The sequence below is a fragment of the Schistocerca serialis genome, chromosome 9 (genome assembly GCF_023864345.2).
Source record: "Schistocerca serialis cubense isolate TAMUIC-IGC-003099 chromosome 9, iqSchSeri2.2, whole genome shotgun sequence".
Taxonomy (NCBI): domain Eukaryota; kingdom Metazoa; phylum Arthropoda; class Insecta; order Orthoptera; family Acrididae; genus Schistocerca; species Schistocerca serialis.
Window position 1 is genome coordinate 140,846,458 of NC_064646.1, and position 22,872 is coordinate 140,869,329.

At 47.5% G+C, this 22,872-nt stretch overlaps 1 protein-coding gene across 1 annotated transcript in view; it reads right to left on the minus strand.

Annotated features, from left to right (window-relative positions):
• Positions 1-22,872, minus strand: part of LOC126419424 (G-protein coupled receptor Mth2-like) — a 109,687-nt gene that overhangs the window by 73,788 nt on the left and 13,027 nt on the right. Inside the window, exon 2 of the mRNA XM_050086612.1 lies at positions 22,204-22,441. Within this exon, the coding sequence (XP_049942569.1) occupies positions 22,204-22,441 (238 nt within the window). The remainder of the gene's footprint in view (positions 1-22,203; positions 22,442-22,872) is intronic.

A 22,872-nucleotide genomic window follows, 5' to 3' on the forward strand; every position in this document is an offset into this window, starting at 1 on the left:
TTTCGAGGAGCATTGTTTCCTATTTTGCAGTCGTGTACATGATTGCTGTTCTTGTGTTGACCTTTACGAGAAGGTGCTGTTCACAACAAGTATAAGGCAGTAAAATACGTAAAAAGAGGTACTGTTTTCTTACTGGTGAAAAAAAAAACATGTGGAGGGCATCACAGCATATGGAAATGGGACGAGTCCTCAACATTGAGGAAAGCCTCCAAACAACTAGAGATCCAATGTTGCGCCAAGGCTCTCTCCATCTCAGCCAAGCGGTTTCAGTCATTATGTCGTAATCAACAGTGTAGCAGCAAACAGATGGTATAGGAAAGACACTATTGATATAAGTCGACATACTTTAGTATGCACTGCAGTTGATAGCGCGATCAATTTTAGCAATTTTACCAGTTGTTCAGTAATTTCAGTGCCAGCCAATTACACAGCAGTTTGCTTCCCTGTTTCTGTATTATCGCTAAATTTCCTCTCCACTACTTTGCAGGTACCATATACTAGATTGACTGAGCAGATAGATAGATGACTGTGCAGGACATCCATTCGGCCATTTACACAAAGTATGCCAGATAGCGTGCGATACCGATGCAATTAGGTTATCTACGTATTTCCAGTGCATCGCTCATAGTGCAGAATTTACAGTTACGACTGGCCATCTTTCCACATGTGGATGGGCATCACAGAGTATTCTCGAATTTGTGGGGTAAAATCGGAGATTGACAGATCCCACCCATATTGTCCTTGACCAGTTCTCCATGCAACACCAACCTTACCCACGACAACAATCCAAATGCACAAGATCTCTCCAGATGCGTGTGTGTTGAGGAGGGTAGAACCTCTTATCAATGTATAGTGGGCATCAGAGTGATGCAGTGAGATAAAAGACAGTTAAGCAGAAATGTGTGGTTTATACATGATGGAGCTCCAGATGGATAGAGTTGGAAATACTTCATGTAAATCAACTGTGCTATCAGTTCTGAATCATCATTCCACTGTCTGAAGTCAGTGCCGGGAAGAGAAATGATCGTAGAGAATAAATACACACTCATATGGTTACATGGCTCTGCACCTAAAATGTTATATTGTTAAATCTGTGTGGTTTCTGACGTATTAGTTGCGTCGAATGCATTGCTCTTAATACTCTAATGCAGGATGTATTTGTCTAACATCAGACATACAACCACGATACAAGTTTCCTCCCCCAATCACTATGGCGGAAAACTTTGAAATGATGAAACTAATTCCTTCTACACTGTTGTGGTGTGCTAGGCAGGCATCACCAGTGTATATCCGCCGCTCGAGCTGCTTGTAAACCAACTAGAACGAAGTCAGGAAACTGCTGTTCTGTCTCTTAGGAAATTAATGGATTTTATACGTGTTTTTAAGTTGGAAACATACCTTCCCTCAATCACACTTCTTGCGTCAGTCGTGCTTATCATTAATAGTAGCAGTATTGGTTTTTACATATGCAGCTATGTCTCGCTAGGAAATACAGCGAGGAAAAACCGACATGAGTGTTTTCGATAGCTGATACATTGAGGTACCACCCACGCCCTGCTGCACGAAAATACACATGAAGAAGCAACAGCTTCTTATGGGGCAGTAAAAACCACAATCAGTAGCCAAAGGAGATGTAACAGTCTTATTGCTGTCTACAGTAGCATCACTACAGCTGTGGTAGCATTCCTCTTGCACAAAGAAGATCTGGTCTGATGTTAGGTAGTTTTGCTCACGTGTGGGATAATATAGCAGTTTCGCCCTAACTCCATGTCTCTTCAGTACATCCCCCTCACACTATTTAACGTGCCATGTGTGACATCCAGTAACATCCACATTTTACTGCATGTGTGAGGACACAGTTATAGTTTACAGGGGAGAGCAGGGTGAAAAGTGAATACAAGCCAGAGCATAGTTTTTAAGCTTTTCTCAGTCTTCAGTGGCAGGATACCCCCGACCCACCTCAATTCCCCGCTTTTCATGATGCTTTTTCTCTAATTTTATATATTCTCAGTCAGTTACGTAATTTTTCAAGCTTTTTCCTTCTTTATATATTACGTCGTATTTCCCTAAATTTTACGCATTTTCCATCAATTTGTCGTAATTATACCAGGTTTTCATCGATTTCCACCGAGTTTGTGTCATTTTGTCATATTTTTCCGTACGTGTATGGTCATATTGCCGCCACACCCATGCACTGTTTGATTTTATACGAGGGTATCTGCATGTCCGATACACCAGCCTACTAAAATATTCTAAGGATTCCCCTCTTCCCAGCAATCTATGTGCATGCATTTTGGATGGGAAAAATCATGAGAAGTATAGTAACACTCGCCTCGTACCTAGATGAGACTCATCAAGCGGTGCAGATTGGAAACTAGTAGTCTGGGAACAAACCCGTGTACTGCTATGGCACATGAGAGAGCTTGTCTGCAGACCCATGTAATGACAAGCTTGATGAAAACTCAAAAAATCTGACGCAATTCTACGTGTTCATCTGGGTTCCACTCTACCATGTGGGGGTCTGCAACAGGGTGTTGAAATGTGAAAAAAGTTGATTTCTGCTGCAGGTCTGATATTTTTCCCCATGAGTATATGCTGTTATTGCTTAGCAGATGAGCTTCGCTATTTTTGTTTACACTGCCCAACTGCAATACGTCCCCACAACCATGTTAGGCAGTCTAGAAACTGTAGATTTGGAGTATTTGTTAAATTCTAGTAATATTCTATTCATTAGTTGACAATGTCAACTGCACTCAGCATCCTGGAATGTGAGAGTTTCCCCTTCCCCCCACTAGAGAGTGCGCACCTAAGGCAACGTAATTTGCAGAAGAACAGCAACTTATGCATAGTAACCGCAACCGTCCACCGCTGACAGCTGTACACACATACATATAACGGCTATGTGTGCATATTACCAACTGCGAAGTCTCGATTTCAACCGCTTTTCCATTATTTTCGACAGTGATACAGCGCCGCAAATAGTGAAAAACTCCTCGCAGAAAGATACTGCAAGGCGTGTTAACACATTTAAATTCATGCTGCTAAAGAGCATAACATCTTCGATGCAGGTAATATTACCGATGTTTCGTAACAATATTGTCTAGATTCTCCAGTAATAATGACAAACCGAAGCATCCTGCCGCGCCGATCACACCACCTATTGCACTCTAAAAGATCCACGATCACGGCACATAATCATCCCATCTGCGCTATTTTGTGTGCTATATGACCCACCTCATTTGTGAGTCTTATTCTTATGTACGGTACAGAACAGCGCATCAGTCAGACAGTATGGCGCTGTACTCGAACTGGATGTCGCAAAACAATGAGGTAAGAATTGTATCCTGGAGTCGAATGTAAAAATTATACCGATTTTGCTCCTAAAACTGAAAGAAAATGGACTGTGCCTATTTTCGTGGAGGGAGGCCATTTACTACCATCGCGGTTCTCTTTTCCTGTGTAATATAGGCTCCATTACAGGAGGTGCGTTGAAATTAAACAAAACTGTTACAGTGCAGTGTTCTCACATTCAGAATGGTGGGCTCTTGTGGCAGCAGTGTGGTGTCGGTCGAGTGTGTGTGTGCGGTCGCCTTACCCAGCTGAGCTCTGACCAGGGCGCGGCGTGTGGGGGCGGGATAGTCGTCATTTATCCCATACTGTTTAGTTGGCCTTACACGCTTTTGTGATGGCGAAGGACCTTCGCCTCAAGGTGGGCTGCGTGTCGTTCACCTGCCAGGGGAAGTAGGCTGTAGGTAAATGGACTGCATCTAACAGCAACTGACTGCTTGAAAAAGCCTGTGTCCCCCTACAGGTGGAGGGAGAGAGGGAGGAGGGAGGGGAGGGATGAGGGGATGTAAGAGGGTCTCCAATCTCGGCAATTTTTTTTTTTTTTTTTTTTTTTTTTTTGTCAACTACAAGGCAGCAAAAGCGGCCAAAAATTTTATTTTCAAAAACTAACACTTGACTTGCTGTGTTTCTTCCTTGGTGACTGCAACAACTTAGAAGCTTCTACACTCTTTATTTTTATTTATTTATTTATTTATTTTATGTATATGAAGGAAGGTAAGAGAAAGGAGAAACAAAAACCTTTATTATTCACAAAATAAACATAGTACGTCCTGACACATGATAACCGTCCTGGAAGGAACCTCGCTGCCGTCCTACCATGCAGCATGAAATAACAACAAAATCAAAATGGGGCCACTTCCGGCACCCTAAAGAAAAGTATTTAGGGATATGAAAACAAAATTTTAAGTACATCCAATTGCTAACTGTTCAAGCGTGAGTTCTTCGTAGGTCGCATACTCGCATAGTGTTCTTAGTCGATCACATTACTTGGTCGGTTTCACAACGAAAGCACCGCCGCTCATCTTTGCGCACCCGGCACACCCCAAGTACCCAAGTATATGGCGGGTCCGCAAATACCGTTACCAGGAAATTGGCATACCAATCCTTGTACTTTTGTAGCCGTAATAGTTTCGTGTGTCCATCTTGCAAGTATTGCCAGTAATCCAGGACGTTCAGTAAGTTCTTACGTGTGTCTCTATAGATGTAATGGACCGTCATACCTGTGATCCACGCCACTGCGTTCGTCTTATGACGCGGAAAATACGTTTCCTCTGGAAAAAATACTATGTCAGAACAGACTGCTGTATAGATAGTGCGCCGCATGAACGCTATTATCTTTCTTGCGAGAGTCCAGACAGCCAATGCCTCGCCGCAGACCAGCCGATGGTCGTCCGTATCCAGCACGCCGCATTGCTGACACAAGGGCGAATCCGCCAAATGTATTGCGTACTTTTTATCATTTGTAGGGTATTTTCTGTTGACGACAATGTACCATATTGACCTGACAGATGTAGGTAGGTGGGGGTGGTGGACCGTGCGCCACACCACGTGCCAATTAACAGCTGGATGTTTGCGTTCCACCCTATTCCGGGCGATCTGTCGAAGGAGCAGATGGTACACGTCCTTCGATGTCGACTGTCGGGTCGTCGGTAAACGCTCTCGAACGTAATTGTGTTCCACGAGGAACGTGCGCACATACGTTAAAGGGGGTGATATATGGCCGACACTGACTGGAGGAAGATGCGATGTGGGTACGAGTTCTTCGATGATCGTCCCCGTAAGCGAGTGATTCCTGTTGCGCCACCGTTTGAGCATAGTATTAATATACATGGCACGCGCCTTCTCGTGCACGTTCACTAAACCAACGCCCCCCTCTCGCGCTGGGAGGGTAAGCGTGTTGTACTGTACCTTAAAGAGTTGTCCCAGGCACACATAGTACCCAAAGCCGCCTGAATCCTCATAGCCATCGTGCGCGTCAAGGGAAGAAGGTGCGTCAGGTGGCACATCATGGGCGCGAGATAAAGGTTGACGAGTAACACTCGCTGCAGCATATCCATCGACCGTAGGGCGTTTAGTCGTACTGCCGTGCGGACTCTGAGTAACAATCTTCGGTAGTTGTCCGCAGCCGTTCTCGCTGTCTCTTTATGAAAGGTGATACCCAAACAGCGGAGGGTTTTCACCGCAGGTAAGGGTCCTTCCGTTCCTGGTTCTAGTCCACGCCCCACATGCATGAATTGTGATTTTCGGTAGTTGACCACACTTCCAGCTGCCATCCCATACGTCTGTAGCCAATCCAGTGCTGTTTGAGTCTCCCTCTCATTCCGTACGAGGAACACAATATCATCCGCGTATGCTCTGCATTTGAATGATAATTGCCGTAGGGAGATCCCGCTAAGACGGCGGCGAAGGCCTGCGAGGCACGGTTCTAAGGCGATTGCATAAAGGAGGATCGACGAGGGGCAACCCTGTCTCACTGATCTTAAGATCTTAAAATACTCAGTTCTCCCTCCGTTGACCACCATCGCTGATCTGGCGCCGTGCAACAAACGCATCACAGCATTGGTCAATAATGGCGAGACACCCATCCTATTCATCACCGCCGCGAGGTACACATGATCCACGCGATCAAAAGCATGATCGAAATCTACTGCGACCATCGCCCCCCGGAGGCGGCATGCAGCCGCGAGGGCGACGACGTCACGATAGTCTCCCAAGGCTGTGTGGATATTACTGATGCCGCCAAGACAAGTCTGATCGGCATGTATTCGATTCTCCAGCGACTTTTTGATACGACTTCCCAGGATGCGCATGAAGATCTTGTAGTCACTATTAAGGAGGGTCAAGGGGCGATAATCACAAGGCCGTTTGCCACCACGGGGCTTCGGTATTGGTATCATGAGCCCTTCCGTGAATTGAATGTGAACCGGTACTTCTTGCTGCAGAAGCTCATTAAACATACATAGCCACATCGGTGTCATAATGGTCACAAAGGCACGGTAAAATTCCAACGGGAATCCGTCTGGACCTGGGGACTTGTTGCAAGCACCTCGTGTAATCGCTTCCTCCAGTTCTTCACACGTAATTTCAGATAAACCGTCCGCTTCCCCGTTCACACTCGTCGCGTCTGGGATCTCTTCCAGGACGTTCCCCAGCTCCCTCTGACCCTCCCCGTTGCTCGCATAGAATCTGCTAAAATGATCCGTGAACGCCTGTGCTATGCCCCTCTGTGTTGTAAAACGACGGCCATCGCCGAGATCGATCTCATGTATCAAATTCCTGCGTCTTCTTCGTCTTTCCTTTATCACATAATGCATCGAGGGAACCTCGTTGGGCAGGAAATCCTGCGACCTCGCGCGTATCATCGTACCTGCCATCCTCTGCTTCGCAAGTTGTACCAGCTTCGCTTTAACTCGGTGGACGGCCGTCTGGCGTTCTGGTGTAGGTGGTTGTGCTAACAGTTCCCGGAGAGCCGTAAAGTAAAACTCAGTGGTCGTGCGCTGCCATTGAGAAACTTCCTTCCCGTAACCTATTAACGTCCTCCGTAAAGCTGGCTTCGCGCACTCGATCCACCACTGCAGGACAGAACCGAAAGAATTTCGTCGACGGAGGCAGCCATGCCACGCGTCCTCCACCATGCGTCGGCATTCTGCATCTCGCAGGTGGGAGACGTTCATCTTCCAATTACCCCTCCGTCTCCACACCTGCTGTCTATTAAGGTTAACCGTACAAATATATGCCTCGTGGTCTGTAAATTCCGTCGGCCATATTTCTGCGTCCACCGTCGACGTTGCAAACGCCCTTGAAACGTAGATCCGGTCCAAACGGCCCGCGGAGTGGCTAGTAAAAAATGTATATCCTGGTTGGTTTCGATACTTCAGGTCCCATGTATCGACTAATTCCATCCCGTTGACCAGCTCCCTAAGTTCTTGGCTAGTAGTATAGTTAGGTTGTTGGTCCTTTCTATCGAGCACACAATTAAAATCTCCGCCGAGTATGCAACCATCGTATCGTCCCTGGAACAACGGTGTAACCTCATGGGCGTAAAAATCTGCTCTGTCCCTTCTCTTATCCGAGCCTGACGGTGCGTATATGTTGATCAAACGTATCCCACCTATGGTCACGGCCGTACCACGGGCAGAAGGCAAATATTCCACTTCGTCTGCACGTATCCCTTCCTTTAATAGAATAGCTGTGCCAACGCCCCTCTCGTCACACGGGGAACAGTAAATGTCGTAACCGTAAAAGTCCGAGGGGGGAAGTACCCGAACTTCTTGTAATAGTGCTATGTCTAAATCCGCAGCCTTTATCATGTCACTGAGCATCTTGATTTTTACCGGCGTCCCAATGCTATTGATGTTAACAGACCCTATCCGATAAGCTTGTTGCATGGCTGTTAACGTAGATAGGGCACCGTACGGTCGCTAATTCTTCCGTACATAGGCTGCTGTCGTACTAACGTCCCCCGCCGTACCCTCATATGGTCTGCCGTTATTCCGTGCACCCTTCCGGTCTTACACCGGGAGAGTGCGTGGGAGCAGTTCCTCTAGCATCATCAGTTCCCCACGGGGGTGAGTCTTCTGACCAGTCCCCTAGTGTCCCATCGTTGTCGTGCGGTGCAGACGCCGTAGCCTCCTCAGTAGCCTGTTGCCGCCGATCGAGCGCCTTCGCTGTGTCTGGAGCATCGTCAGCGGTAGGTCGTGCCGCCGTCCCGCTGGCCACCGTTGCATCCACGCTAGGCAGTTCTTCTGTATCCATGGTCGTCTGTTCTGTACCCGTAAACTTCTCAGAATTGTCTGCTAGATCAGAGTGGTCGTTCTCCACCGTGAGGCGACGCTTCTTCCGGCGTTTTGGTGATCGCTGTTTACGTTGCCGGGCCTCGGAATCAAAGGTCAGCATGGTCTCCAGTTGTTCGTGGGGGACGTCGGAATCATGCGCCGTCGTATGATCGACGTCTCCAAGTGCGTTATCTGAAGGGGCCGCAAGCGGAACCGAAGAGAGGGCGTCCTGTGACTGCTGCAGGCGGTCCACCGCAACGTCGTCTTTCTGTGGCTCGCCACGATCCGTCGCTGTCTGTGTGTTCTGGTACGCGTCTGTCTCGCGGCCCACGTCATCGCGTAATGCGGCGACGTAAGTCATGGGGAGCACAGTCGGATGCGGCGTGAGGGGTGGATCATTCCGTAGCAGCTGTAATAACCTTCGTTGAGCACACTCAGAACGTATGTGTCCCTCCTTCCCACATACAGAGCACGTCCTTGGTTGACCGTCGTAAATGACAATCGCCCGACAACCGGCGATGTACAAGTATGACGGGACGTGTTTTCGGAGTTCGATCCGTATTTGTCTGACGCCATTGAGGACAGGATACGTCTTGAAACTCGCCCATTTTTCAGCCACGTGGGATAGGACCGTTCCGTAAGGACGCAGGGCGTCTGTCACCAATTCTTTTGGCAATTCGAATGGAAGCTCAAATACGCGGATCGTTCGGAGGCCCATGCCGGCGTGTTCAACAGTTACCGCTCCAACATTCCCGTCCGAATGACAGAAACGAAGTCCTTGTCGGTGTCGAAGTAGTAGTTCGTCACATGCCGCTTCATTTATGAGCTTGACATAGACCACGCTGCTGACTATAGATAAGTGGATTCCAACTAGAACGTAAGGTTCGATTTTCACCTCGTCCCGTAAATAACGTTTGATCTCGTAAGCCTTCGGTCGAGCATATTCGTTAGCAAAACTAAATTTCAGTGTCGATTTGCGGAACGACAAAGCCATGATTCGTTCTATGTATACCGCCACACACCGCTACACACGTAACGTAAACACCTCTCGCACAGACGTGCGGCAGGGACGTAAACACCGTCCGAACCGCTGCGCCGCCGAAGGCTGACTGTGGCAATTTGTGATCGTACATCGAGGAGAACGCACGTTCAACTGCCACCGCTCTCGCCCGTTACAGTATTTTGGGACGACGATTTTCCCCACTATATACAGGGTGTTACAAAAAGGTACGGCCAAACTTTCAGGAAACATTCCTCACATACAAAGAAAGAAAATATGTTATGTAGACATGTGTCCGGAAACGATTACTTTCCATGTTAGAGCTCATTTTATTACGTCTCTTCAAATCACATTAATCATGGAATGGAAACACAGAGCAACAGAACGTACCAGCGTGACTTCAAACACTTTCTTACAGGAAATGTTGAAAATGTCCTCCGTTAGCGAGGATACATGCATCCACCCTCCGTCGCATGGAATCCCTGATGCGATGATGCAGCCCTGGAGAATGGCGTATTGTATCACAGCCGTCCACAATACGAGCACGAAGAGTCTCTACATTTGGTACCGGGGTTGCGTAGACAAGAGCTTTCAAATGCCCCCATAAATGAAAGTCAAGAGGGATGAGTCAGGAGAGCGTGGAGGCCATGGAATTGGTCCGCCTCTACCAATAAATCGGTCACCGAATCTGTTGTTGAGAAGTGTACGAACACTTCGACTGAAATGTGCAGGAGCTCCATCGTGCATGAACCACATATTGTGTCGTACTTGTAAAGGCACATGTTCTAGCAGCACAAGTAGAGTATCCCGTATGAAATCATGATAACGTACTCCATTGAGCGTAGGTGGAAGAACATGGGGTCAAATCCAGACATCACCATCAATGCCTGACCAAACGTTCACAGAAAATCTGTGTCGATGACGTGATTGCACAATTGCGTACGGATTCTCGTCAGTCCACACATGTTGACTGAGAAAATTTACAATTTTATCACGTTGGAATGAAGCCTCATCCGTAAACAGAACATCTGCATTGAAATGAGGATTGACACATTGTTGGATGAACCATTCGCAGAAGTGTACCCATGGAGGCCAATCAGCTGCTGGTAGTGCCTGCACACGCTGTACACGGTACGGAAACAACTGGTTCTCCCGGAGCACTCTCCATACAGTGACGTGGTCAACGTTACCTTGTACAGCAGCAACTTCTCTGACGCTGATATTAGGGTTATCGTCAACTGCACGAAGAATTGCCTCGTCCATTGCAGGTGTCCTCGTCGTTCTAGATCTTACCCAGTCGCGAGTCATAGGCTGGAATGTTCCGTGCTCCCTAAGACGCCGATCAATTGCTTCGAACGTCTTCCTGTCGGGACACCTTCATTCTGGAAATCTGTCTCGATACAAACGTACCGCGCCACGGCTATTGCCCCGTGCTAATCCATACATCAAATGCGCATCTGCCAACTCCGCATTTGTAAACATTGCACTGACTGCAAAACCATGATCGCAACATCATTTACACGAACTCTAAACTAAAATGACGATTTGGGGTGGGGAGGGGGGGGGGGGGCGGCGGGTCAAGCGAAGCTACTTTTGGTGAGTAGATTTCATTCCGTTAAGAACTATGTGTTGTGTTCTATGTATTAGTAAACCCTGATTGAATTACAACTGCCCCGCGGAGTGGCCGCGCGGTTAGAGGCGGCATGTCACGGTTTGCTCGGCCCCTCCCGCCGGAGTTTTGAGTTCTCCCTCGGGCATGGGTGTGCGTGCTGTTCTTAACATAAGTTAGTTGAAGTTAGTTTAAGTAGTGTGTAAGTCTAGGGCTCGAGGACCTAAGCAGTTTGGTCCTTTAGAAATTCACACTCATTTGAACATTTGAATCATAAATCTGGTCCGAAAGTTTCCGTCAGCTAGTATTTTGTTCTGAATCTGGTCAATCTGGAGAGTGCGAATTGTGTCTCTGCATAGATTCAGCGTGACGTAAACATCTCTGATGGGCCCTGTTCGATCTGTAATGTATTCTATGATGAACTGGAACAGCGATTTAACTGTTCTATTGCTGAAAAACTATTGATTTTTCAGACTCTTCCACGTAATGTACGGGAAATTCACTAAAATTACTGCCAACTGCACAGGGGAAAAATTTAATCTGATTCATGCAGAGGATTGAGCTTTCCTTAGAAGTGGATGTAGTGCAGTGAACCATTGACAGGTCTCAGCAACATTACAGAACGGGAAATGTGTGTGAATTAGCACTTTGTCTGGAATTCACATATTATAAGGAAGTTTTCACTCAGTTTCAATGAAATGTGTATGAACAGTTCTTGATGGAAGAGGAACTAAAGCGACCTATGTTAGTATACTAAAGAATGTATACATCAAGGTTACAGCTTCCATTAAGCTTTGTCACGACAGTGAGAAATTCGTAACTGAAAAAGGAATCGGGCAGTGATACTCCATGTCATCGTAACTATTCTTAGCATTCGTACTGAAAATAAATCGTCTTAAATTTGGTGATAACCTTGCACTACTTACCTGTATAGAACATTATTTTAGCTGTTGGGGACTCAGGAGTTACTTTCAGGCAAATTTGGGTTTTGTCTGCTTGTCTGGAGCTTGTTTTGTTTTTCCTGTTCTATGTAAAGTGCTCTGTGCGGCAAGCAGACAATTTTTAAGGAATGTTGTGATCGGAACCTACTACACTCATTTAGGAAGGCTCTCTCTTGTCTTTCTGTTGACGTCAGGCATTCTTCAGACCCATTAACAATATTGCAAAGGGCTCGAGTGCCAAAGGAGATAGGTGCAATCCTACACCGGATCTCGGGCACCCTATCCGCGATAGCAAGATATGAAATTAACACTGGCTCAACTACAACATACATAAAACCTCTCTCAAATAAAGCAGGGATAAAACAATAGTTTATTGCCCTTGTCAAAACACTATACTCAAGTCTTGAGCAGAAGTTGGAACGAGAAATTTAAAAGCAAAAAATGGTACAAATGGCTCTGAGCACTATGGGATTCAACATCTGAGGTCATCAGTCCCCTAGAACTTAGAACTAAGTAAACCTAAGGACATCACACACATCCGTGCCCGAGGCAGGATTCGAACCTGCGACCGTAGCAGTCGCGCGGATCCGGAATGAAGTGCCTAGAACCGCTCGGCCACCTCGGCCGGCTTTTAACAGCATCAAAGCACAAGCATTACCTTAAAAAGAACTTGATATTAATCAAGCGTGCCAAACAATAGAAAGTACCTTTTCAAGATGCGACGCATGTACTACCGGTTACGTTATCCATGAAGAAATGAACAGACAATTTGATTTAAACACGCCAAGAAGTAACAAGCACTTCAGTTCGTCAGAAGGATTACTCAGGCTATTATTAACTGAAACCTGACAAGAATTACAAATCACTAATGCTTCCACACAGTAGTTGTTACGACTACCATGAGGAACTCCTTTCTTGATAAACGAGAGCTGAACAGTTAAAATACACTGAAGCGCCAAACAAGCTGGTATACACATGCGTATTCAAATACAGAGATATGTAAACAGACAAACGCTGCGGTTGGCAACGCCTGTATAAGACAACAAGTGTCTGGTGCATTTGTTAGATTGGTTACTGTTGTTTTAATGGCAAGTTATCAAGATTTAAGTGAGTTTCGACGTGCTGCTATAGTTGGCGCACGAGCGATGGGACACAGCATCTCCGACATGGCGATGAAGTGGGGATTTTCCCTACTACCATTTCACGAGTGTACCGTGAATATCAGGAAACCAGGAAAACATCAAAGCTCCGACGCCGCTGCGGCCGGAAAGCGATCCTGCAAGAACGGGACCAACAACGACTATACAGAATCGTTTAACGTGACAGAAGTGCAAGCCTTCTGCAAACTGCATCAGATTTCAATGCTGGGCCATCAACAAGTGTCAGCGCGCGAAAGATTCATCGCCTCGGCTGGGCCCGTCACCACCGACATTGGACTGTTGATAAGTGGAAACATGTTGCCTAGTCGGACGAGTCTCGTTTCAGATTGTATTAAGAATGGACGTGTACGGATATGGAGACAACCTCATGAATCCGTGGACCCTGCATATCGGCAGGGGACTGTTCGAGCTGGTGGAGGCTCTGTAATGGTGTGGGGCGTGTGCAGTTGGAGTGATATGGGACCCCTGATATGTCTAGATACGACTCTGACAGGTGACACATACGTAAGCATCCTGTCTGACCACCTGCATCAATTCATGTCTATTGTGCATTCCAACGGACTTGGGCAATTCCAGCAGGAGAATGAGACACCACACACGTCCAGAATTGCTACAGAGTGGCTCCAGCAACACTCTTCTGGCTACCAAACTCCCCGGACACGAACATTATTGAGCATATCTAGCATGCATTGCAACTTGCTGTTCAGAAGAGATCTCCACCCGGTCGTACTCTTACGGATATATGGGCATCCCTGCAGGACTCATGGTGTCAGTTCCCTCCAGCACTACTAACAACGTCAGTCGAGTCCATGCCACGTCGAGTTGCGGCACTTCTGCGGGCTCGCTGGGGCCCTACATGACAATGCAGGTGTACCAGTTTCTTTGGATCTTCAGTGTAAAACAACACATATAGCTACCAAGACCCTCTAAAAGAATTAAGTAAGAACAACACTGAAAGACTTAACCTAAAATACTCTCCCTGAGATATTTGCCTTTTTATACTACTGGCCATTAAAATTGCTACACAAAGAAGAAATGCAGTGATAAACGGGTCTTCATTGGACAAATATATTATACTAGAACTGACATGTGACTGCATTTTCACGCAATTTGGGTGCATAGATCCTGATAAATCAGTACCCAGAACAACCACCTCTGGCCGTAATAGCGGCCTTGATACGCCTGTGCATTGAGTCAAACAGAGCTTGGATGGCGTGTACAGGAACAGCTGCCCATGCAGCTTCAACACGATACCACAGTACATCAAGGGTAGTGACTGGCGTATTGTGACGAGCCAGTTGCTGCGCCACCATTAACTAGACGTTTTCAGTTGGTGAGAGATCTGGATAACGTGCTGACCAGGGCAGCGGTTGAACATTTTCTGTATCCAGAAAGGCCCGTACAGGACCCGCAACATGCGGTCGTGCATTATCCTGCTGAAACGTAGGGTTTCGCAGGAATCGAATGAAGGGTAGAGCCACGGGTCGTAACACATGTGAAATGTAACGTCCACTGTTCAAAGTGCCGTCGATGTGAACAAGAGGTGACCGAGACGTCTAACCAATGGCACCCCATACCATCACGCCGGGTGATACGCCAGTATGGCGATGACGAATACATGCTTCGAATGTGCGTTCACCGCGACGTCACCAAACACGGATGCGACCTTCATGATGCTGTAAACAGAACCTGGTATCATCCGAAAAAATTACGTTTTGCCTTTCTTGCAGCCAGGTTCGTCGTTGAGTACACCATCGCAGACGCTCCTGTCTGTGATGCAGCGTCAAGGATAACCGCAGCCATGGTCTCCGAGCTGATAGTCCATGCTGCTGCAAAAGTCGTCGAACTGTTGGTGCAGATGGTTGTTGTCTTGCAAATGTCCCCATCTGTTGACTCAGTGATCGAGACGTGGCTGCACGATCCGTTACAGCCATGCGGATAAGATGTCTGTCACCTCGACTGCTAGTGATACGAGGCCGTTGGTATCCAGCATGGCGTTCCGTATTACTCTTCTGAACCCACCGATTACATATTATGCTAACAGACATTGGATCTCGACGAACACGAGTAGTAATGTCGTGAGATGATAAACCGCAATCGCGATAGGCTGCAAACCGACCTTTATCAAAGTAGGAAACTTGATGGTACGCATTTCTCCTCCTCACACGAGGCATCACAACAACGTTTCACCAGGCAATGCCGGTCAACTGCTGTTTTTGTATGGGAAATCGGTTGGAAACTTTCCTTATGTCAGCACGTTGTAGCTGTCGCCACCGGCGCCAGCCTTGTGTGGATGCCCTGAAAAGCTAATCATTTGCATATGACAGCATCTTCTTCCTGTCGGTTAAATTTCGCGTCTGTAGCACGTCATCTTCGTGGTGTAGCAGGTTTACTGGGCAGTGGTGTAGTTTAAGAAAAATAGGCCATAATAGAGCCAGTAGGTTGCCTACGAGGAAGAGGGTTGAGCATATGTGACGGAAGTTCAAAAATAGGCTTTACCAAAGCAGGGTTGCAAAAATGACGGCGGTGAGTTGAGCACCAAACAGGCAATAATCACTAAACCAGAGCAGGACACACAAGAGTCACTGGCCGGAATGTGTGTCACAGAAACACCAGAGGATGTTCATCTTTAGAAAGAAAGTGGCATATTCCTAGCTCCATCTTCGATCATGCATGCAAACAAGTCAAGCTAATGTACACTCAACTTACCGATCAAATGGCCGGTAAAGCGCAATAACTGCTGCAGACAGCGTGGCAAATTTCACGCGTGCATGGTGTGCGGGCCGCGTACCAGCCACGTGTGGGCCAAGGCCCAGCCTGTCACTTGGCTTTGCTCCTTCCTTCTCGGAGGTACCTGGAGCAGCGCTGTATTTCATTTAGAATTTCGGTGCGGCATTTTTCGGTAGGCATAGCCTCTGAGTTGTGGAGAATCGTGGTGTCAACGCTATTTACCCTTCGCTATTTGTTCGTGATATGAAGGACACTCACAGGTCCAGAGGCTATTTGCACAAAGAGAGGCATTCTAGCGATCTACCGTCACAAGCATTTACTATGAATGGCAATGACACTGGAGGGGGATGGTAATTCTCTGTTCGCACAAGCGACGGGTACAGCATATTTGCTATGAAACTTCATTACAATACCATGCAGAAACAAATTTAAAGATTGAGTTGAACAATGGAAGAGCAAAAAGATACAATGCTCGACTGACGGGATTTATTGTTCTGTACATTAAGAAGCACTTTGTGCTAAATTTTCAGGCTTGGATCACTTGAAGAAACTGGTGGTATGCATAATATCCCAATGTCTGTTGCAACAGGTTTCAGTGGAACTGAACCAAGAGTATGGAGACTTCATATAGTACTGCAAAGTGCATTGGCTAATTCAGGGGGCATGCCTAGAACGATTTTTCGTTTTAAAACTTGCTGTTGTTGAATTTATGAAGGAAAAAAGAGTGAAGAAACGAAAATTAGAATATCTGGACTGGTTTGCAGACTTCGCATTTTAAGTGGACTTGGCCGCACACTGCCTACCGTGAGATATTGTTAGGTAACGTCTTTCTGATTTGCTAGAGATACATTTAAAAAGAAAACTGCGTTGTAGAACGCATAAATTCTCACAAAGAAAGTCAAGTTCCTTAAGCCCACTGGCTTCAAAGAAAACGTGCAGTTTGAAGCACTCATTGTGGCCTTCAAAGAATTACACGGATAGTTTTATAGAGATTTGCATCTGTTTTCAAAGTGTTGTCGAGATCGTTTGGCATTTCAGCTGAAAGAGCATCTATGCATGTGTAGATGTAACTGACTGACCTGCAAGGTAATTCCAGTTTTAATGACAATTTTTTTTAGATTATAGTTGTCTAGAACGTCTACATTGCTTGTTTCAGGTAGATTTTCCTTTCCCTGTAATGAGGTTGCAAAAGTGCTACAACATTTCTACGAACATATTAGCGTGAAAAACCCTTTCTCGATTATGAAACTGAATAAACCATGATTTCGTCGTCAAACTGGTGTTACGATTAATCAGGGAAAACCCCCAGTTGGGAAACGGGGCCAAAATTAGTTCGTTACTGTCGAGTTGCAATTTACAATTTATTTTTTATTTCAACCATTAAAAGTCATTTCTTTATCACTTGACCAGGAACAGATCCAAAAAGCTAGCAGACATGAGTGCCTTTTCAAAACAATTCTCTTTACAGTTAACGGCCAAGCCATTTTACTTAAAACCGGTTTTGATAAAACATTTGATAACAAATCAAAATTTTCCAAGAAGTGAAACTAAAAACTTTACTTTACCGTTAATAGCCAAGCCATTTTACTTAAAACAGACTTTGATAAAGCATTTAATAACAAAATTAAAACTTTCCAAGTAATGAAAGAAAAACAGCAATTTGCATACAATTTCGCTACCGCACATATAGGGAGCCACTTCTTTAAATTTTGGCACAAGATGTTAAATTACCAGGGCTCGCTAACAGGGAGGCAGAACTAGCATTTTCAAAGGATGCCAAGTAAATTAAAACAATCAAAGTAAAGATACAGTGAGTCACCTTTTACAGTAACTAACGTAATTAAAAAAAAAAAAAACACCTATGAAAGGCAAACTTAACTTTTTTAAGAAGTGGCCAAAACCAATCAGAGTAAAATACAACCATCTGACATTTTACAATAACTAAACAACTTTAATGCCGTGTCCTGCCACCAAAATGTCCTAGGATAGAAATAATTAACCGACCGGGTGTAAGGGCGCCCACAATTGTCTCCCGAAGGATGCTCAGTCTAGAAGCGGACTAAAAGACCCACAACGCCTCACATTCAGCAATCACATCGACCTCACGCGAGGCCAGGGGAGGAGGAGGAATCAAATCAGGAACCATAATCACTGCCCAAAAATACACTTCCTCCCAGGCAGTATCAATAAGAAGTGAAAAGATCACTGTCTATAAATACACCGGCGACAGGGACAGGAAACACGAACGCAGGAGGCCACAAGGCAGAAAAGACGCTGGTTGCACAAACCAAAATTCTTCAGTTAGCATCTAAACCTCTAACCAACTTAACTCGCAGTTTATCAGAGAAACAGCAGGTGAATTCCAATGCAAAGGTTCCTCACACCCGACCGTGTCCACGTCGCCAGCGTACCCAACTGGACACAGTCACGCAGCCACGCGCTCTGTCACCGGAGCCATCGTCTTCTCTGCACCCACGACGGCGAAATACCACTCCTCAGGTTAGGCGAGTTACTTGTCCATCATTCTCGCCTCCAGACGGAAAATTTAAAGACATCCGTTGCCGCTCCCACCAAGTAGTGACTCGGAAGCACAGCCGTGGCCCCCGGGTGTTCACAGCAAGAGCTTACAGCCTTGTCCAGTCAACTCGTTCCACACGTCTCTCACCGCCGGGATAGACCACGCGGCTTCACGGAACAACAGCCAACTCTCCACCGCATTTTACGTGGGCTTGACCGCACACTGCTTACCGTAAGATACTGTTAGGTAACTTCTTTCTGATTTGCTAGGGATGCATTTAAAAAGAAAATTGCGTTGTAGAACGCATAAATTCTCACAAAGAAAGTCAAGTTCCTTAAGCTCCCTGGCTTCAAAGGAATTTTAAAAGGCGACCGACCGACTCGTCACCGCTACGCAACCAACAACCAACCGGCCATCCCCGCCCCCCCCCCCCTCCCCCTCGCCTTAATGATCTTATTCCCTTACGCAAGGATAACAGGAAGCAACGACTCGAAGATCGATAAGACCAGACACGAAGCCAGAGGGGAATCTCAACAGAAACGTAGGCAGCATAACGGCAAATATGAAAGAATCAATTAACGATGTAATGGAAGGACTCAGAACAATCTTAACAGCGCGATATATGTTGAGAGCCGACACACGGCTCACGTGGAAACTTCAGAGCAAAACTCTGTAAAATTCTCTGCATCTGCCCATATGCCGACAGTTAGTCCCATGTAAAAAGTATGTCGTCAGCTCACCAAAAATGATTAAATAATACTTAAAACTTACACTCCTGGAAATTGAAATAAGAACACCGTGAATTCATTGTCCCAGGAAGGGGAAACTTTATTGACACATTCCTGGGGTCAGATACATCACATGATCACACTGACAGAACCACAGGCACATAGACACAGGCAACAGAGCTTGCACAATGTCGGCACTCGTACAGTGCATATCCACCTTTCGCAGCAATGCAGGCTGCTATTCTCCCATGGAGACGATCGTAGAGATGCTGGATGTAGTCCTGTGGAACGGCTTGCCATGCCATTTCCACCTGGCGCCTCAGTTGGACCAGCGTTCGTGCTGGACGTGCAGACCGCGTGAGACGACGCTTCATCCAGTCCCAAACATGCTCAATGGGGGACAGATCCGGAGATCTTGCTGGCCAGGGTAGTTGACTTACACCTTCTAGAGCACGTTGGGTGGCACGTCCTACATGCGGACGTGCATTGTCCTGTTGGAACAGCAAGTTCCCTTGCCGGTCTAGGAATGGTAGAACGATGGGTTCGATGACGGTTTGGATGTACCGTGCACTATTCAGTGTCCCCTCGACGATCACCAGTGGTGTACGGCCAGTGTAGGAGATCGCTCCCCACACCATGATGCCGGATGTTGGCCCTGTGTGCCTCGGTCGTATGCAGTCCTGATTGTGGCGCTCACCTGCACGGCGCCAAACACGCATACGACCATCATTGGCACCAAGGCAGAAGCGACTCTCATCGCTGAAGACGACACGTCTCCATTCACGCCTGTCGCGACACCACTGGAGGCGGGCTGCACGATGTTGGGGCGTGAGCGGAAGACGGCCTAACGGTGTGCGGGACCGTAGCCCAGCTTCATGGAGACGGTTGCGAATGGTCCTCGCCGATACCCCAGGAGCAACAGTGTCCCTAATTTGCTGGGAAGTGGCGGTGCGGTCCCCTACGGCACTGCGTAGGATCCTACGGTCTTGGCGTGCATCCGTGCGTCGCTGCGGTCCGGTCCCAGGTCGACGGGCACGTGCACCTTCCGCCGACCACTGGCGACAACATCGATGTACTGTGGAGACCTCACGCCCCACGTGTTGAGCAATTCGGCGGTACGTCCACCCGGCCTCCCGCATGCCCACTATACGCCCTCGCTCAAAGTCCGTCAACTGCACATACGGTTCACGTCCACGCTGTCGCGGCATGCTACCAGTGTTAAAGACTGCGATGGAGCTCCGTATGCCACGGCAAACTGGCTGACACTGACGGCGGCGGTGCACAAATGCTGCGCAGCTAGCGCCATTCGACGGCCAACACCGCGGTTCCTGGTGTGTCCGCTGGGCCGTGCGTGTGATCATTGCTTGTACAGCCCTCTCGCAGTGTCCGGAGCAAGTATGGTGGGTCTGACACACCGGTGTCAATGTGTTCTTTTTTCCATTGCCAGGAGTGTACTTTGTTTGTGAGTTGTGTTGTTGAGGAATGTGAAATATAAAACCAAGTCACACGCAGTGCAACAGCACTGCCATTAAAGTCTGGCATGCACGCAGTTTTCTCCTCTATCCCCTCCTCACGCTCAGACAGCGTAGCACGTCAGTAGGGGAAAAGTGCAGCCAGACTGCGCGCTTTGTCACTCGTGCCCGCGTACGGCACACGAATCAAAATCTTGGCCGTCCCTGCTCTATACCAACAGCGCCACTACACACAGCCTTCTGCTGGAACATGAGCGTACTGGGAAATCTGGTCACACTAACCCAAAAACGACTACGTTCTGTCTCATGCGTCATCCTCTGTGCGACCCCTGACAAGCCTCTGCCTGACTGTCCACTCCACTGTTCTTCGCCAGAGATCGCTAGTTCCCAGATACCCAAAGATGGCGCTCCAGTTCACCGGTATCGACCTCGCCACACAGCTCAGAAATACACTACTGGCCATTAAAATTGCTACACCACGAAGTTGACGTGCTACAGACGCGAAATTTAACCGACAGGAAGAAGATGCTGTGATAAGCAAATGATTAGCTTTTCAGAGCATTCACACAAGGTTGGCGCCGGTGGCGACACCTACAACGTGCTGACATGAGGAAAGTTTCCAGCCGATTCCTCATACACAAACAGCAGTTGACCGGCGTTGCCTGGTGAAACGTTGTTGTGATGCCTCGTGTAAGGAGGAGAAATGCGTACCATCACATTTCCGACTTTGATGAAGGTCGGATTGTAGCCTGTCGCCATTGCGGTTTATCGTATCGCGACATTGCTGCTCGCGTTGGTCGAGATCCAATGACTATTAGCAGAATATGAAATCGGTGAGTTCAGGAGTGTAATACAGAGCGCCGTGCTGGATTCCAACGGCCTCGTATCACTAGCACTCGAGATGACAGGCATCTTATCCGCATGGCTGTAACGTATCGTGCAGCCACGTCTCGATCTCTGAGTCAACAGATGGGGACGTTTGCAAGACAACAACCATCTGCACGAACAGTTCGATGACGTTTGCAGCAGCATGGACTATCAGCTCGGAGACCATGGCTGCGGTTACCCTTGACGCTGCATCTCAGACAGGAGTGCCTGCGATGGTGTACTCAACGACGAACCTGGGTGCACGAATGGCAAAACGTCATTTTTTCGGATGAATCGAGGTTCTGTTTACAGCAGTACGATGGTCGCATCGGTGATTGGCGACATCGCGGTGAGCGCACGTTGGAAGCGTGTATTCGTCATCGCCATACTGGCGTATCACCCGGCGTGAGGGCATGCGGTGCCATTGGTTACACGTCTCGCTCACCTCTTGTTCGCATTGACGGCACTTACATTTCAGATGTGTTACGACCCGTGGCTCTACCCTTCATTCGATCCCTGCGAAACCCTACATTTCTGCAGGATAATGCATGACCGCATATTGCAGGTCCTGTACGGGCCTTTTTGGATACAGAAAATGTTCGACTGCTGCCGTGGCCAGCACATTCTCCACATCTCTCACCAATTGAAAACGTCTGGTCAATGGTGGCGGAGCAACTGGCTCGTCACAATACGCCAGTCACTACTCTTGATGAACTGTGGTATCGTGTTGAAGCTGCATGGGCAGCTGTACCTGTACACGCCATCCGAACTCTGTTTGACTCAATGACCAGGCGTATGAAGGCCATTATTACGGCCAGAGGTGGTTGTTCTGGGTAGTGATTTCCTAGGATCTATGCACCCAAATTGCGTGAAAATGTAATCACATGTCAGTTCTAGTATATTTGTCCAATGAATACGCGTTTATCACCTGCATTTATTATTGGTGTAGCAATTTTAATGGCCAGTAGTGTATACTGAAGTTTTCCCGTGACCAGCAGCGTCGCCCGCTTTGTCCCCGACAGAACTGGTCTGGGACCACGACGGCGGCGCCTCACCTCCCGCGGTCCTTGCGCTGCTCCCTGCGCGCCTGCTCCGGCCCCAGTTCCTTCTGCTGCTCCTGCTGCTGGCGCCTCTTGCTGCCCCCGTGGTGTCGCTGGCTGCCCGGCTTTCGCAGGATGTCGGAGCCGCGCTGTGCCACGTAGATGCGGCCCGCCGTGTACACGAACAGGCACAGGTTGGACACCAGCAGCAGCGCCATCGGTCCGTAGAAGTACAGCAGCGTCGCCGGCTTCCCTGCAACCACAACGGCCGTAGCATACCGTATTATAAAGAATAAGATTTGCTGTAGATTCGCAAGAGCCATACCAACACCGACTCAAAGGAAGGCCTCGGCGCTTGTTCGTGACGTCACGTCAGCTAGGCACGGCGAACGCCAGGTCTGTTGCAGGCATATTCATAATAGTGGTGTCTCCCTCTCTGACACAGGAAAATGTGAAACATTGGCGACAGTTGACCAACACACATTGTTCTGGGAGATTTCTGCAATCAATTAGTTGTGCAATTCATTACACTTCTTAACAAATAGTGTACTCCTGAACTTAAATTTCCACCTGTTTTAAGGATTGACATACAAAAACAACTTCGTGGTCCAGCAGCAACAGAATTCGTGCTTCTTCATCTTATTTGTAAATCTGAGGAAGTTACGTTTCTACTGGGTTGCTTTT